The 16,910-nt window shown below is 38.3% G+C and overlaps 1 protein-coding gene across 13 annotated transcripts in view; it reads left to right on the forward strand.

Moving 5' to 3' along the window:
- Nucleotides 1-3,523: 3,523 nt before the first annotated feature.
- LOC125092604 (lysine-specific demethylase 5D) overlaps nt 3,524-16,910 on the forward strand; it is a 63,514-nt gene continuing 50,127 nt past the window's right edge. For 6 of the 13 annotated variants that reach the window (XM_047716991.1, XM_047716992.1, XM_047716994.1 and 3 more), the window contains exons 1-5: nt 3,525-4,056; nt 5,201-5,278; nt 6,305-6,427; nt 6,901-7,071; nt 7,943-8,077. In XM_047716991.1, the coding sequence (XP_047572947.1) occupies nt 3,907-4,056; nt 5,201-5,278; nt 6,305-6,427; nt 6,901-7,071; nt 7,943-8,077 (657 nt within the window). In that variant the 5' untranslated portion in view covers nt 3,525-3,906. Of the gene's footprint in view, nt 4,057-5,200; nt 5,279-6,304; nt 6,428-6,900; nt 7,072-7,942; nt 8,078-9,011; nt 9,044-16,910 lie in introns of those variants that run through there. The other 7 variants (XM_047716993.1, XM_047716997.1, XM_047717000.1 and 4 more) reach the window with 5 other exon arrangements.

A 16,910-nucleotide genomic window follows, 5' to 3' on the forward strand; every position in this document is an offset into this window, starting at 1 on the left:
AGGCCATGACTGGAGAGGCAAAAAGACAACAGAATTGGAAAAAGCTTTTTGTTTTTTGTTTTTTTGTAGATCACTCATACTCCTTTTTTTTTTTTTTTTTTAAGATTTTATTTATTTATTTGTCAGAGTGAGCACAGGCAGAGGCACAGGCATAGGCAGGCAGAGGCAGAGGGAGAAGCAGGCTCCTGCTGAGCAAGGAGCCGGACGTGGGACTCGATCCCAGGATGCTGATCATGACCTGAGTCGAAGGCAGCAGCTTAACCAACTGAGTCACCCAGGTGTCCCACTCTTTTCTTTTTTAAAGATTTTATTTATTTATTTGACAGATAGAGATCACAAGTAGGCAGAGAGACAGACAAAGAGAGAGGGAAGCAGGCTCCCCACTGAGCAGAGAGCCCGATGTAGGGCTCAATTCCAGGACCCTAAGACCATGACTTAAGCGGAAGGCAGAGGCTTAAGACACTGAGCCACCCAGGCACCCCTAGATCACTCATACTCTTACAGCAGAAAATATTTAGATTAAAAAAAAACACCACTAAACAACAAAAAGGCAAACAATCCAATTTTAAAATGATCAAACAGCTTGAAAAAATATTTCTCTAAAGAAGACTTACAAATGGTCAACAAGCACATGAAATTTTTCATAATTTTTAGTAATTCAGAAAATGCAAATCAAAAGTGCATGAGATACTACATTAACAGTAAGATGAACATACCAGTAAGACAACAATTGTGTTGTAAAGAAGTGAAAATCAGAATGTTTTACACATCTGGTGTGAATTAGGTTCATAGAGTTAATTTGGAGAATAGACTGGAAGTTTCTGAGAAGTTTAACACAGAATTACCAAATAACCCAGCAATTATAAAACATACACATGTAAAAAATCTGTACACAAATGTTTATAATAACATTACTCATAGTTAAAAGTAGAAACAACTCAAATGTTCACAAACTGAAGAATAAAAAAATGTGGTATATTTATACAATGGAATATTATCCTGTCATTAAATATAAAATTATGATTTGCACACCTCAAATGAAATGTTTACACTCACTTACAAATGCTTAACATAGCCAATCCTGTGGAATTTTGAAAAATATTACAGCATGGGTGAATCTTAAACCATTATGCGAAAGTAAGGAAGCCAGACACAAAGGAAAAAGCCAGGTACATACTTCATGATTCCATTTTTAGGAAATATCCAATATTGAAATCTATAGTAACAGAAAATTGATTAGTGCTTGTGAGGGAGTGGGATGTGACTGCTTATGTATATGGTGCTTCTTGCTGAAGTAATAAAATGTTCTGGAATTTGACAGTGGTCAGAGTTAAACAACTGTGTAAATAAACAAAATTGTATACTTTAAGATGGAGAATATTATGAGAATATTATGCTTTGTGAATTCTATCTCAATAAACCTGTTTAATAAAAAGTGATTCTAGGATTATGGGGGGGGGGGGAGTAGATCTAAGCCTATGAAAGATTAATAGTATAAGGTAATCCATGGCAAATCTGATTTTATGAAATATAAAAGAAAAATGTACATGAAATGCTAGAAGGTAAAAACAAGATGAAAATGATAAAATAAACATTTAAACATAATATACTTAACCTAATAAATTAATAATGCTGATAACCTAGGTCAAGTGGATAAGCTTTTGGAAAAAAGAAATAACCAAGAATAGTGTTAAATGAAACAGTATTTCAGTCACATCAAGAAACCTAAAAGCAAAAATTTCTCTTCCACTGTCAAAATGGGGCATAACAGTTAATTTTTAAGAGTAATTCTTATTATTAATTAATTAATTAATTAAAATCTTACCATTTATTAGAGAGAGAGAACAGAGAAAGAGTGAGAGGGAGAAGCTGAGTCCTCACTGAGCAGAGCCCATTGAGCTGAGCCAAAGGCAGAAGCTTAACTACTGAGCCATCAGGTACTCAAGGGTAACTTTTTTTTTTTTTAAGATTTTATTTATTTATTTATTAGAGAGAGAGAGAGAGAGATAGATAGATATCACAAGTAGGCAGAGAGGCAGGCAGAGAAGAGAGGGGGAAGCAGGCTCCCAGCAACTGAGCAGAGAGCCAAATGCAGGGCTGGATCCCAGGAACCTGAACCTAGGACGGGGATCCCAGGACCCTGAGACCATGACCTGAGCCAAAGGCAGAGGCTTAACCCACTGAGCCACCCATGCACCCCCAAGAGTAACTTCCCTCCTCCACCCCAACAGTAAATTTTAAGGAACAAATGGGTACTTTCTTACTTTGCAATCCTTCAAGCGCATAGATTAAGAAGATACTGCAAAATGGATTTCACAGTGTAAAACTTAATCTTAGTAATTGGAAGACAAGAAATTATAGCAAATTTCTCATATAAACATAGAAGTAAGACATTGGAAAAAAAAATTGTACATAGCTAACTCTAACAGCTTTTGAGATAACACTTCACAGTTAATTGTAATTTGAGAAATAACCAGGGCAGTGATTCCATCTTTTTAGAGACCAATGTAGTAATAACAAGGAATAAGGTGTAGTTTGCCTAGTCATTCCAAATTAGAGTTTCCTGGGGGTTGTGATCAGAACAATTTACTCTTTTTTACGAATATGGTATTTCTCTGAGAAATAGGACCAGGTATTTTATTTCTATTTGATACTTTGTATTTGGGACGTTTTGTTTGGTAGCTGTCATAGTGTTTGTGTCTGTTCAATAAGGGGACTGCTCTTCAACAAGGCTACTAGGTTTTTGATTTTTTGTTTCTTATTTTCCTAGCCTGGTTCTTTTAGTTGATTGTATGGATAGTTAGGAATTGCAAAACAGACTACGTAATTATTTGAGTAGGTCTTTGTAGTAACGCACTTAGTTTTTATCGAATTGTTTCTAATTTTTAGGGGATGCATTTACTTGACTTTTTTTTTAAAGATTTTATTTATTTATTTGACAAAGAGAGATCACAAGTAGACAAAGAGGCAGGCTTCCCGCTGAGGGACTCGATCCCAGGACCCTGAGATCATGACCTGAGCCGAAGGCAGCGGCTTAACCCACTGAGCCACCCAGGCGCCCTACTTGACATTTTTTATAAAAGCTTTTAGTGCCCCTCCCACTGTTTAGATATAAATGAATGAGATCTTTAGTTCGTACAAATGCAGTAAGAAAATGTATGCATGCCAACTGCGTATATAAGTGAAATAGTGTACACTAATAAAAACAATTCGTATTTTACAAATAGTTCTAGGATTGTAAAAGAGTTGTAACTCTGTTACGATAAAGCCAGGTGAGTAACTGAAAAGCCAGTAAATTTCTGAAGACTGTTTCAAGGACTATGGGATGAGCGGTCACGTCGTCGTGGATTGGAAGGGTACAGGAACGGAACGGACTGGGCTTGCAATTTTCCTAAATGTGGAATTTTCTGTGTAAAAAACAAGTAAACAATCGACCAGTCACAGGATTTGTATGATCTTCTGTCTACTGCGCAGGCGTAACATGCGCAGTTGTGTTTAAAAAAAAAAGATCCGGCGGTTTTATTAGTGATTGTGCTCGCCTCTTCCATTGAAGAACTGTTTAATGTTACTGGAATGTCTGGTTTATGGCACTTGTTTTGTTTTAGTGAACTCCATTATGTGTCTCTAGCTTTTATTAGCCCACAAAGAACAGCTCCGTTTTCGAAATGCTTTAGCGCCTGAAGAATCCATCCGCGGAGCGACACGAAGTGTAAAGCAACCGGAAAAGCTGCAGGGTTAAGATGGTGGTTGTAGAACTGAAGAGTCGTGAGCAATCGCATGAATTAAAAGAACGGTAAAAGTTAAAGGAAAATAAAGGCCCTTTAGGGCCCAGGTTTCGGCGACAAAGGATTCATATGCCGCCGAAGAAAGAGGAAACCATTTTTCAAATTAGCATCTGAACACGGGATGGATCCCGGGTCCGACGACTTCCTACCGCCGCCAGAGTGCCCAGTGTTCGAACCTACGTGGGCGGAATTCCGAGACCCGCTGGGCTACATCGCGAAAATCAGGCCCATTGCAGAAAAGTCGGGTATTTGCAAGATCCGTCCACCAACGGTAAGGCTCTAAAACAAAATTTGGAAATCGGGTTGGAAACTATAGTATTACAAGGCCTCAGTTCGTTAGTTCTTGTTGTTAGTTAAATACTGTATGTATGTATAATTTCTTGTTTTGTAAATAACCATGATACGGTGGAATCAGAGAGGTGGTTTCCAACCGTCGAACCTCGTGGGGTTATGAACATTTATTTTACAAAGAAAATAAGATAGAATTTGAAATTGGTTGTATGCTGTGCTACAACACACGCATTTCTAATACAATAATATTTATGTCTTTTATATTTACATTGAAAAACGTTCAAATGTACTTACAAGTCTTGATATGTAACTGAAAGCAGAAAAAAAGAATTATATAGATTTTCTTATTAATCCCTGGGCCTTTGGTCTCGTGTTGTAAGAAACTCAGTTAAGAATGCGGGCGGATGTGAAATCTTCCCTCTGTTTAATTTGGTTTTCACGGACAGGTCTCTCTTCTGGATTTGTTTTACTCAAAACTGCTAACTGAAACTGTTACCTTTTTCTGAATTAAGAATGAAAACTTAACTGCGTCTAGGCTATCACTTTAAATGACGGAAATGAAAATTCAGCGTGTCCTCTTACTGCACACGTTATTACTCATTTGTTAGATGCTTAACCTGACTACAACATTTCTTTCTTCTATTTGTACATATTTTTCTCACTACTACGAATTATGATTCTCTTCTTAAAACACTGTTGGGAGTGCGAATAAATAGTGATCCAGCTTTCAGAATCACTTCTGATCCAAGTTACATTTTTCTTCACTTTAATAAGAACCCAAACAAGTGAGTCCACATTGAGGTGTGCTTCATTACTTTCAAATTAATCTTTTAGGCCCTTTCTCAGGATTTGTTTTGTTTTTTCCCCTTGTTTTGTTGGAGGACACGTATCAAGGCGTTTCAGAGGTGTTTTTTTATTGTTGTTGTTGCTGTTTTTCTTTTTCATTTATTTGATATTAAAGTGGCAACCATTTGAACGTTTAGGAGCAAAAAATAGCAACCAAAAAATAGCAAAAAATAGCAACCTCTTAAAAGGGAGGAATATTATACTGAAAACAAATGGTTCTAGTTCTTGCGATCTTTATCCTTTGCTATGCCATAATAAGATCTTTTATTTTCTTCTAGGACTGGCAACCTCCCTTTGCAGTAGAAGTTGACAACTTCAGATTCACACCTCGCATTCAGAGGCTAAATGAACTGGAGGTAAAATGGAAAGTCATGTGATTTTGCAGGAATTTGAGCTCTGATCATGCTTTACTAATACTTATGTAACTGTAGTTAACCATACACGTTTTTTAAGGAGATAATATTTGATTCTAACCCCAGTTCCATTTTTTCCCGGAATATTCATCTCTTATAAAGTCTTCTGCAAAATGACAGCACATGAAGAAGAGGTTTTTTTTTTTCAGAATTGAATGACGTATTTTTCTGCCATAGAATGGGCTAAAATTAGGATAGCAAGAAGACAGATTTTTTTCCTGCCAGTGCCAACATATTTTATCATTGTGGAATTTCCCTGATTTCTTCATAAGAGCAAAGTTCAGGACAGATACATGGTCAACTAAATTTTCCACTTGACTGGTGGTAGTATATAAGTTCTTGAATAAGATGGATTGTATTTGATATGGGTCAGAGTAATTAGGAAAGACAAATTTTATTTTTTAAAGCAGTCAACAGCCTGCATATTCAGCTTAGTAGTACTTAGTACTACTAAGTAGTACTTAGTAGTAGTAGTAGTATGGAAAGTTTATGAATGATGTGGTATTTTCTTTTGCTATTATGAGTTTTGGCCTTAGTTAAAAATTAGAAATTCCAAAATGACTTAGCATAAGAGAAGAGTAATTCAGAAATTATGGAAATTTTTGACATAACATAGAAAAATACTTCATTTTTTTCAGTGTATATAGACTACAGCATGCTGTAAGGAAGATATTAGATTAAGCCTAAATGGTCTTGCTTAGCCTTTCCTTTACTAAACCTAAGGATGGTGCTTTAGATTTAGGGATGAAAGATTTTGACTTTGAGGCATCAATCTTTGAGCTCTCTTTTTAGATTGAAAAATCAGCTTAGTTGAGCCTTTGTTAGACACTAGTGGTAAGATAGTGAAATGTAGATTCTAGCCTAGTAGGGCACTGTAAATGTACGCAACAATACTTGTTCATTCAAGTCACATTGGACCACAGTCAGGTTAAGGAGTAAACCAGTCTTATAGGACTCTCTCTTTCCCAGGCTCAGACCAGAGTAAAACTGAACTATTTGGATCAGATTGCAAAATTCTGGGAAATCCAAGGTTCCTCATTAAAAATTCCCAATGTGGAACGGCGGATCTTGGATCTCTACAGCCTTAGTAAGGTGAGAGTACTTCTGCTTTAAAAAGGAAAAAGAGGGGCGCCTGGGTGGCTCAGTGGGTTAAGCCACTGCCTTCGGCTCGGGTCATGATCTCAGGGTCCTGGGATCGAGTCCCGCATCGGGCTCTCTGCTCAGCAAGAAGCCTGCTTCCCTCCCTCTCTCTGCCTGCCTCTCTGTCTACTTGTGATCTCTCTCTGTCAAATAAATAAATAAAAAAAAAATCTAAAAAAAAAATAAATAAATAAAAAGGAAAAAGAAGTAAAAACCCCTGGGTAGGAAACCCTGTGGTTGAAATTTTGTGTCTCTAAGCAGGAAAGGACACAACACAGAGCTTGCCCATATTTCTTTACAAAATCTTTTCACCTTGGAACAATTGATATAGGTGGGAGTGCACAGTCCTCATATTTAACCCTCACTGCTGTTGTTTAGGTCTCTTAGTTTGCTACAGTTAATTTACACCTTTCTTATCCTTGCAGATTGTGATGGAGGAAGGTGGCTATGAAGCCATTTGCAAAGACCGTCGTTGGGCCCGAGTTGCCCAACGACTCAACTATCCGCCAGGCAAAAATATTGGCTCCCTGCTACGATCTCATTATGAGCGCATCATTTATCCCTATGAAATGTTTCAGTCCGGAGCCAACCTTGTGGTGAGGGCTCTTAGCTGATTTGGGGCCTAATATGATTTTGCTTTCTACTCTTGTCTTCTTTTTCTGGATTGAGCTTCTTCCTGAGCAGTCAAGGTTTAGAATCTTTAGGTACATTAATGGAAATTTTGGGAATTGGCTCTGGAAAATATTGTTCAGTTTGAGAAGTATGAAGTATATTTTGAAGAAGTTTTAGATCTGCTAGAGCAGGTATGTGAGAATTGGAGGATTGTTTTTTCTGTCTTCCTCTCTTGAAGGTTACTAGGATATTTTTATGGAGTGGCTATCAAAGTATAAGACAAAAGCATCCTCTGTGATAAAGATAATTATCTTATGGAATTACTAAGGTTTTTAAGGGTAGTGCAGATAAAAGAGAGTTAGTTTAAGGATAATATTTTGAGACTGGGTTTAACTTGAGTGGGAACTAATTTGGCTGGGTATCTAAAATAACGTTTTTAAGTTTTATTATTTTCAGGGCATTTTGTAAAACTGTGTATATGTGAATATTTATAAATGGCTCTTTTACTTAATCTGTGTAATTCTGTTGTATTTGATATTTATATTGTCCACTTTTCTGACAAAGGTATTAGAACAGCACAAGGCAAACAAAATAAGAATAGAAGCCTAGGTTCAAATCTGGTAGTTGTTTCCAAAGACAGTTCACTATGCTTTACTGCTTATACATAAGCAAATATGTAGAAGAATTCTCATTGTATGTGTGCTTTTATCACAGAAAATATAAAGGGTAAATTTGTGTAATTAAGAAGGAAGTACAGCTTTCATTGTTAGAGATTTAAGATAAAGGAATCATTTCATTATTTGCTGATTATGAATGTGACTGAATTCCTGATCTTAGGTTTTCTCATGTTCCCAGCAGTGTAACACTCACCCATTTGACAATGAGGAAAAAGACAAGGAATACAAACCCCACAGCATTCCCTTTAGACAGTCTGTGCAGCCTTCCAAGTTTACTAGCTATAGTCGGCGGGCAAAAAGACTACAACCTGATGTGAGTGCCTTTTTTTCCCCCAAAACTTCAAAGTTTATCTAGGACTTGTTCAGTTCATATCTATAAGGCATTCTTTTTTTTTCATGTATAGTTGGTTCAAGATGGATTTATTTGAAAATGAATGAGTTATTTTATTTTTATGGGTATTGTTTGTAATATTTTTGTTCTGCTAGTTTTGTTTTTACACATTTTAAAAACATATTCTTTTAATATAGTTTTTTTAAAAAAGATATTATTTCTTTGAGAAAAACCATATTAGCAGGGGGAGGGACAGAGATAAAGGGCCTGACATGGGTCTCATGAGATCATGGACTTGAACTGAAACCAAGGGCCTAACTGACTGAGCCATGCAGACACCCCTCTTTTTTTTTTTTTTTAAAGATTTTATTTATTTATTTGACAGAGAGAGATCACAAGCAGGCAGAGAGGCAGGAGGAAGCAGGCTCCCCGCTGAGCAGAGAGCCCGATGCGAGGCTCGATCCCACGACCCTGAGATCATGACCTGAGCCGAAGGCAGCGGCTTAACCCACTGAGCCACCCAGGCACCCCGACACCCCTCTTTTTAATACAGTTTTAGGGGTTTTCTTGAATCTTGGGTTGATTCACATAGACTCTGTATTGTCTATTTTTTTTAATTGTTAGTTTTGTTCTGTGTTCTTTTACGAGATGGATAGTCAGCCACAAGGGAAGCTTGGGAAAAAGTTATACTCAGGAGACTTGCCACAGAGGGCCATAGTACAAAGCAAAAGCATGGGTCAGGTTGTAGGAACAGGGTAAGGGGAAAGCCTAGATCATGTCTTACTGGGGTTCCACAGTAGGGAAATGGTTTAGGATTGACTGGTTTGAACAGTTTTGGTGGACTCTAATCTATTGGAACACTCCTGTTTCCTTTCTGCCTGGTACCTGGCTCTGGGATGATTAAGGCAGAGGAATATTACGTCCTCTTGTGCCAAAGCCTAACTGAAGGTATAGCCCTCGATTGGTTGGTTTGAGTATGAAATGCAAACTCTTTGCTGGGTTCTTTGGTATTTCAAAGAATTGGCTAGCCTCAGAGGAGCAGTCTCTCCCCATCCAGACAGGGGTTTTCATGTGTCAAACAATGTAGTATCAGAAAATTAAAAATACAGACAAGAGAGACTTAATTTCCTATCTTGCTAAACCTGTTTTGTGAGGACCTCTGTGTGTCTCAGTCAGTTATCTGCCTTTGGCTCAGGTGATGATCTTAGGGTCCTGGGATTAAGTCCTTCATCGGGCTTCCTGCTCCCGGGGTTGTCTGTTTTTCCCTCTGCCGATCCCCTGCTTGCGCTTACTTTCTCAAATAAGTAAAATCTTTAAAAAACAACAACAATGACCAAAAAAACCCCGTTTCGTGTGTCCACATATGTTCTCATTAAATTTTGGATATTTGTGCTTCTAAAATATATTGCATTAGGATAATGCAGTTTGCGGGGAGAGAGATGGGGTGGCTGGGTGGTGGACACGGGGGAAGCTATGTGCTATGGTGAGTGGTGTGAATCCTTTAAGCCTGATGATTCACAGACCTGTACCCCTGAAGCAAGTAATACATTATATGTTAACTAAAAAAGAAAAGGATAATGCTGTTTGTTCTTAGATACTTTCTGAGTAAAATTAATACTAAATTTTGAAATATTTTAATAATTGGCTGTAGAAGGAAGAAAGATGGTGATCTAGCTCAGATTACTGCAATTTGGATAGATTCTGCATTAGTACTTTAGTTCTTCAAACAAGGAAGCATCTGATAATTATCTAAAGAAAAGTGAGCTAATAATTTGGGAATCAGTAAAATTTTTTCAAAAGTAGTAGTTATCAGTTAAGGGTACAAAATTTTTTCAAAATCAAGGAATCTTTAGATACTTTTTCTTGAGAATGAGATTGTCCAGTTTGTGGGAAAGGTCTTAAAAATTCTTAAAACTGTATGGTTACCAAAACAAATTGTACTTCCAGAACATTAAGAGGAAAAAAAATTATAAATAAGTTCTGCATGAAGCACAAAAGAAGTAAATGCAGTGACAAATTGGGAATGATATCTTTTTTTTTCCAATTTGGAGCTAGGTATATGTAATAGAAGAATGCATAGTAAGATTTTTGAAAGGATAAGAATAATACCTATTATTTCATTTTTAAAAAATTTTTAAATTTTTATTATGTTGTTAGTCACCATATAGTTAGTCATGTAGTATGTCATAGTTTTTGATGCAGTGTTCCATGATTCATTGTTTGTATAACACCCACCTCTCCATGCAATATGCACCCTCCTTAATACCCATCACTGGGCTCACCCATCCCCCAGCCCCTCCCCTTTGAAACCCTCAGTTTCCAGGAGTCCATAGTCTCTCATGGTTCATCTACTCCTCTGATTTCCCTCCCCCTTCATTTTCGCTTCCTTCTCATGTCCTCTGTGCTATTCCTTATGTTCCACAAGTAAGTGAAACCATCAGATAATTGACTTATTTCACTAGCATATTCTCCTCCAGTCCCATCCATGTTGATGCAGAAGTTGGCTATTCATCCTTTCTGATGTCTGAGTAATATTCCATTGTATATGTGGACCACATCTTCTTTATCCATTCATCTGTTGAAGGGCATCTTGGCTTTTTCCACAGTTTGGCTATTGTGGCATTGCTGCTGTAAACATTGGGGTCTTTTAACTACATTTGTATCTTTGGGGTAAATACCCAGTTGTGCAATTGCAGGGTGATAGAGTTTTTAATTTTTTGAGGAACCTCCACATTGTTTCCAAAGTGGCTGCACCAACTTGCAGTCCGCCAACAGTGTAAGAGAGTTCCCTCTTCTCCACATTCTCTCCAACACTTGTTTCTTGTCTTGTTAATTTTTGCCATTCTAACTGGTGTAAGGTGGTATCGCTGTGGTTTTGATTTGCATCTTGCTGATGGCTAATGATGAACATTTTTTCATGTGTCTGTTGGCCATTTGTATATCTTCTTTGGAGAATTATCTGTTCATGTCTTGTGCCCATTTTTTAACATGACTATCTGCTTTTTTGGGTGTTGAGTTTGAGGAGTTCTTTATAGATCTTGGATATCAGCCCTTTGTCTGTATGTCATTTGCAAATATTTTCTCCCATTCCATGGATTGCCTCTGTGTTTTGTTGACCATTTCCTTTGCTGTGCAGAAGCTTTTTGTCTTGATGAAGTTTCCCAAAAGCTCATTTTTGCTTTTGCTTCCCTTGCCTTTGGAGACACGTCTCGAAAGAAGTTGCTGTGGCCGATGTCGAAGAGGTTACTGCCTATGTTCTCCTATGGGATTTTGATGGATTCCTGCCTCACGTTGAGTTCTTTCATCCATTTTGAGTTTATCTTTGTGTATGTTGTAAGTGGATGGTCGACTTTCGTTCTTCTGTACATAGCTCTCCAGTTTTCCCAGCACCATTTGTTGAAGAGACTGTCTTTTTTCCAAAGGGTATTTTTTCCTGGTGTGTGGGAGATTAGTTGACCATAGAGTTGAGGGTCCATATCTGGGCTCTCTGTTCCATTTGATTCATCTGTGTGTCTGTTTTTGTGCCATTACCATGCTGTCTTGGTGATCGCAGCTTTGTAATAAAGCTTGAAGCCAGGCGATGTGATGCCCCAGATTTGGTTATCTTTTTCAACATTTCCTTGGCAGTTTGGGGTCTTTTCTGGTTCCCTACGAGTTTTAGGATTGTTTTTGAAAAATGCCCTGGTATTTTGATGGGGATGGTGTTGAAAGTACGGATAGCTCTGGGGAGGATAGACATTTTGACAGTGTTTATCCTTCTGATCTGTGAGCATGGAATGTTTTTCCATCTTTTTGTCTTCTTCAGTTTCTTTCATGAGTGTTCTGTAGTTCCTAGAGTACATATCCTTCACCTCTTCGGTTAGGTTTTTTCCAAGGTATCTTATGGTTCTTGGTGCTGGTGTTGCATAGATGCAAGGTATCTATGGTTCTCGCTTCTCTGGTTTCTCTTTCTACAGTCACATTGTTAGAGTATAAGAAAGCAGCTGATTTCTGTGCATTGATTTTGTGTTCTGCCATGTTGCTGAATTGCTGTATGGGTTAGGGTTAGGGTTAGGGTTAGGGTGGAGAATTTTGATTTTCCACCTAAGAGTGTCATGTAATCTGAGAAGAGAGAGATTGACTTCTTCTTTGCCAGTTTGAATACCTTTTATTTCCTTTTGTTGTCCAGTTGCTGTTGCTAGGACTTCTAGTACTGTGTTGAACAGTAGTGGTGAGAGTGGGCATCTCTGTCGTGTTCCTGATCTTAAGGGAAAGGCTCTCAGCTTTTCCCCGTTGAGAATGATACCCACCGTGGGTTTTTCATAGATGGATTTTATGAAGTTGAGGAATGTTCCCTCTATCCCTGTAGTTTGAAGAGTTTTAATCAGGAAAGGATGCTGTATTTTGTCAGATGCCTTTTCTGCATCGGTTGAGAGGACCATGTGGTTCTTCTGTCTTCTCTTACTGATTTGTTCTGTCACATTGATTGATTTGCGAATGTTGAACCACGCTTGCGTCCCAGGGATAAATCCCACCTGGTCTTGGTAAATAATCTTTTTAATGTACTGTTGGATCCTGATAGCTAGGATCTTGTTGAGAATCTTAGCTTCTATATTCATCAGGGATCTTGGTCTGAAGTTCTCCTTTTTGATGGGTCTTTGCCTGGTTTTGGGATCAAGGTAGTGGTGGCTTCATAGAAAGAGTCTGGAAGTTTTCCTTCTGTTTCTGTTTTTTGGAACAGCTTCAGTAGAGTAGGTATGATTTCTTCTTTGAATGTTTGGTAGAATTTCCGTGGGAAGCCATCTGACCCTAAACTCTTGTTTTTTGGGAGGTTTTTAATTAATGTTTCAATTTTGTTATTGGTCATTGGTCTGTTCAGGTTGTCAGTTGTCCCGTTTCAGTCTTAGAAGTTTATAGGTTTCTAGGAATGCATCCATTTCTCCTAGGTTGCTTAGCTTACTGGCATATAGCTGTTGATGATAATTTCTGTTAATTGTTTCTATTTTATTGGTGTTAGTCATGATCTTTCCCCTTTCATTCCTGATTTTATTAATTTGAGTCCTTTCTCTTTTTGGTTAAGTCTGGCCAGTGGTTTATTAGTGTCATTAATTCTTTCAGAGGACCAACTTCTGGTTTTTGTCGATGTGTTCGGCTGTATCTCTGGTTTGTAATTCATTGATCTCCGCTCTGATCTTAATTATTACCCTTTTTGTGCATTGGTTGGGCTTAAATTTTTATTCTCCAATTCTTTGAAAGTATAAAGGTAGTTTGTGTATTCGGGATTTTTCTGTAGGACCACCTTTGCCATAGCCCATAGGTTTTGGACCGATATGCTTTCGTTCTCATTGGTTTTCATGAGTTGTTTAAGTTGTTCTTTGATTTCCTGGTTGACCCAAATGTTCTTAAGCAGGATGGTCTTTAGCTTCCAAGTGTTTTAATTTTTCTTTCTTTCTTCCTTCCTTTCTTTCTTTTTTTTTTTTTTAAAGATTTTATTTGTTTATTTGACAGAGAGAGATCACAAGCAGACAGAGAGGCAGGCAGGCAGAGAGAGAGAGAGAGAGAGAAGCAGGCTCCTGCTGAGCAGAGAGCCCGATGCGGCACTTGATTCCAGGACCCTGAGATCATGACCTGAGCCGAAGGCAGCGGCTTAACCCACTGAGCCACCCAGGCGCCCATCAAGTGTTTGAATTTTTCAAAACTTTTTCTTGTGACTGAGTTACAGTTTCAAGCCACTGTCGTCTAATATGCAGGGAATAATCTCAGTCTTTTGGTATTGGTTGAGACCTGATTTGTAACCCAGTATGTGGTCTCTTTTGGAGGAAGTTCCATGTGGATTCAAGAAGAATGATTATTCTGTTGTTTTAGAGTGGATTATTCTGTACATATTTCTAAGTTTATCTGGTCCAGTGTGTCATTCAAAGTTATGTTTTTGTTGATCTTCTGTTTAGGTGATCTGTCCAGTGCTGAGAATGCAGTGTTAAAATTTCCTACTATTAATGTATTATTGTCAATCTGATTCTTTATTTTGGTTAACAGTTGGGTTATGTAGTTGGCTCTTCCTATGTTGGCGGCATAGATATTTACAGTTGTTAGATCTTCTTGTTGGTTAGTCCCTTAACGAATGATAGAGTACCCTCTGGATCTGTTATTACAGTGTTTGGTTTAAATTCTAGTTTGTCTGATACAAGAATTGCTGCCCTGCTTTCTTTTGAGTCCTATTGGCATGACAAATGGTTCTCCATCCCATTTCAGTCTGGATGTATCTTTGGTTCAGAATGAGTCTCTTAGATAACATATGGTTGGGTCCTGTCTTTGTATGCAGTCTGTTTTGTGGCAGCATTTAGGCTGTTCACGTTGAGGGTTACTAATGAAAGGCACAGATTTATTGTCATCCTCTTGTCTGTGCAGTTCCTATTTCTGTGGATTGTCTCTGTAAATTTCTGGTCCATATTCTTCTCAGCGTCTTTGTCCTTTTATAGAATCCCCCCTTAATATTTCTTGTAGAGCTGGTTTAGTGGTCACATATTCTTTCATCTTTTGCCAGTCTCGTAAGCTCGTTTTCTCTCCATCCATTCTGAATGACAGCCTTGCCAGATAAAGAGTTCTTGGCTGCATGGTCTTCTCATTTAATAACCTGAATATGTCTTGCCAGCCCTTTTTGTTTTGCCAGGTCTCTGTGGATAGGTCTGACGTTATTCTGATGTCCCTACGCTGTATGTAAGGAATCTCTTCCCCCTAACTGCCCTTGGATGGCGTCCTTTGTTCTAAGATTTGTGAGTTTTCTGTTCTCTTTGATCTTGGGAGGGGTCTTCTCTGCCTCTAGGATGCAAATGCTGGTTTCCTTCCCCAGGCTAGGGAAGTTCTCAGCTCTAGTTTGCTCAAATACATCTTTTAGTCTCTCTGTCTGCCCCCTCAGGGATCCCAGTAATTCTGACATTGTAACATTTCATGGTATTGTTGAAAATATATCTCCTAGTCTTCTCTTTCGCCTTACTGCCTCAGTGATCCCAAGAATTCTGACATTGGAATGTTTCCTAGTGTCATTGATTTCTCTAAGTTTGTTCTCATGGATTTTAAACTGTTTACTCCAGGCCTCCTCCTCTTCCTTCCTATCAGTTTATCTTCTAGATCACTAATTCATTCTTCTGCCTCATTTACCCTAGTTGTTAGAGTATCTGGTTTAGACTGCATTTCATTTTTAAGTTTGGCCTGATTAACTCTCATTTCTGCCCTTAGAGAGTCTATGCTGCTGTTAATGGTTTTCTCAAGCCTAGCTATTGTCTCATAATTCTTGCCCTGAAGTCTGTTTCTGACATCTTGCTTATATCCATATCCATTAAGTCTGTGGGAGAGGCTCTGGGTGTTTTCTTTGTTGGGAGTTCCTCCTCCTAGTTATTCTCGAGTTGTGGTTGAGAGGATGTACAGTCGAAAATATCAACCACAGTCCAGGCAAGGTGCACTCTTAGAGATTCAGAAGAATTGGAAGCCACCACCAAAAAAATTTTTCAAAACTTTTTTTTTTTTTTTTAAAGATTTATTTATTTATTTGACAGAGAGGCAGGCAGAGAGAGAGGGGGAAGTAGGCTCCCCGCTGAGCAGAGAGCCTGATGCGGGGCTCGATCCCCGGACCCTGGGATCATGACCTGAGCCGAAGGCAGAGGGTTTAACCCACTTAGCCACCCAAGCGCCCCCAAAACTTTTTCTTGTGATTGAATTCCAGTTTTAAAGTATTGTGATCTGAGAATATATAGGGAATAATCTCAGTCTTTTGGTATGGTTGAGTCCTGATTTGTGACCCAGTATGTGGTATATTCTGAAGAAAGTTCCATGTACACTCGAGAAGAATGAGTATTCTGTTGTTTTAGGGGGGAATGTTCTGTATATATTAATGAGGTCCATCTGGTCCAGTTTGTCATTCAAAGCTCCTGTTTCTTTGTTGAATTTCTGCTTAGATGATCTGTCTGTTGCTGAGAGCGGCATTAAGATCCCCTACAATTAACGTATTCTTATCAGTATAGCTCTTTATTTTGATTAACAGTTGGCTGATATAGTTGGCTGCTTCCGTGTTGGGGGCATAAATATTTACAGTTATTAGATATTATTGTTGGATAGACCCTTTAAAATTGATGTAGTGTCCTGTATCTCTAACTACTGTCTTTAGCTTAAGATCTAATTTGTCTGATCTGAGAATTACTACCTCAGCTTTCTTTTGAGGTCCATTGGCATGAAAAATGGTTCTCTATCCCTTCACTTTCAGTCTGGATGTATCTAGGTTCAGAATGAGTCTCTTTTAGGCAGCATATGGATGGGTCCTGTCATTTTATCCAATCTGCAACCCTGTGCCCTTTTATGGGAGCTTCTAGGCCATTCATGTTAGAGTGATTATTGAAAGATATGATTTTATTGTCATCATGTTGCCTGTGAAGTCCTTGTTTCTATAGATTGTCTCTATATATCTGAGTTCTATATCACTCTTGGGGTCTTTCTCTTTTATAGAACCCTTTTAATATTTCTTGCAGGACTGGCTTGGTCTTCACATATTCTCAGTTTGTGCCAGGCTTGGAAGCTCTTTATCTCTCCATCTGTTCTTTGCCAGATAAAGAATTCTTGGGTGCATATTCTTCTCATTTAGTACCCTGACTATGTCTTGCCATCCCTTTCTGGCTTGCTGGGTCTCATGGACAGGCCTGATAATATTCTGATGTTCTTCCCTTCGTACCTAAGGAGTCTCTTCCCCCTAGCTGCCCTTAAGATGGTTTCTTGGTTCTAAGATTGAGGAGTTTCACTATAACATGCTGGGGCGTTGGTCTGTTCTCCTTGATCTTGGGAGGGGTCC

The sequence above is a fragment of the Lutra lutra genome, chromosome Y (assembly GCF_902655055.1).
Source record: "Lutra lutra chromosome Y, mLutLut1.2, whole genome shotgun sequence".
Lineage (NCBI taxonomy): Eukaryota > Metazoa > Chordata > Mammalia > Carnivora > Mustelidae > Lutra > Lutra lutra.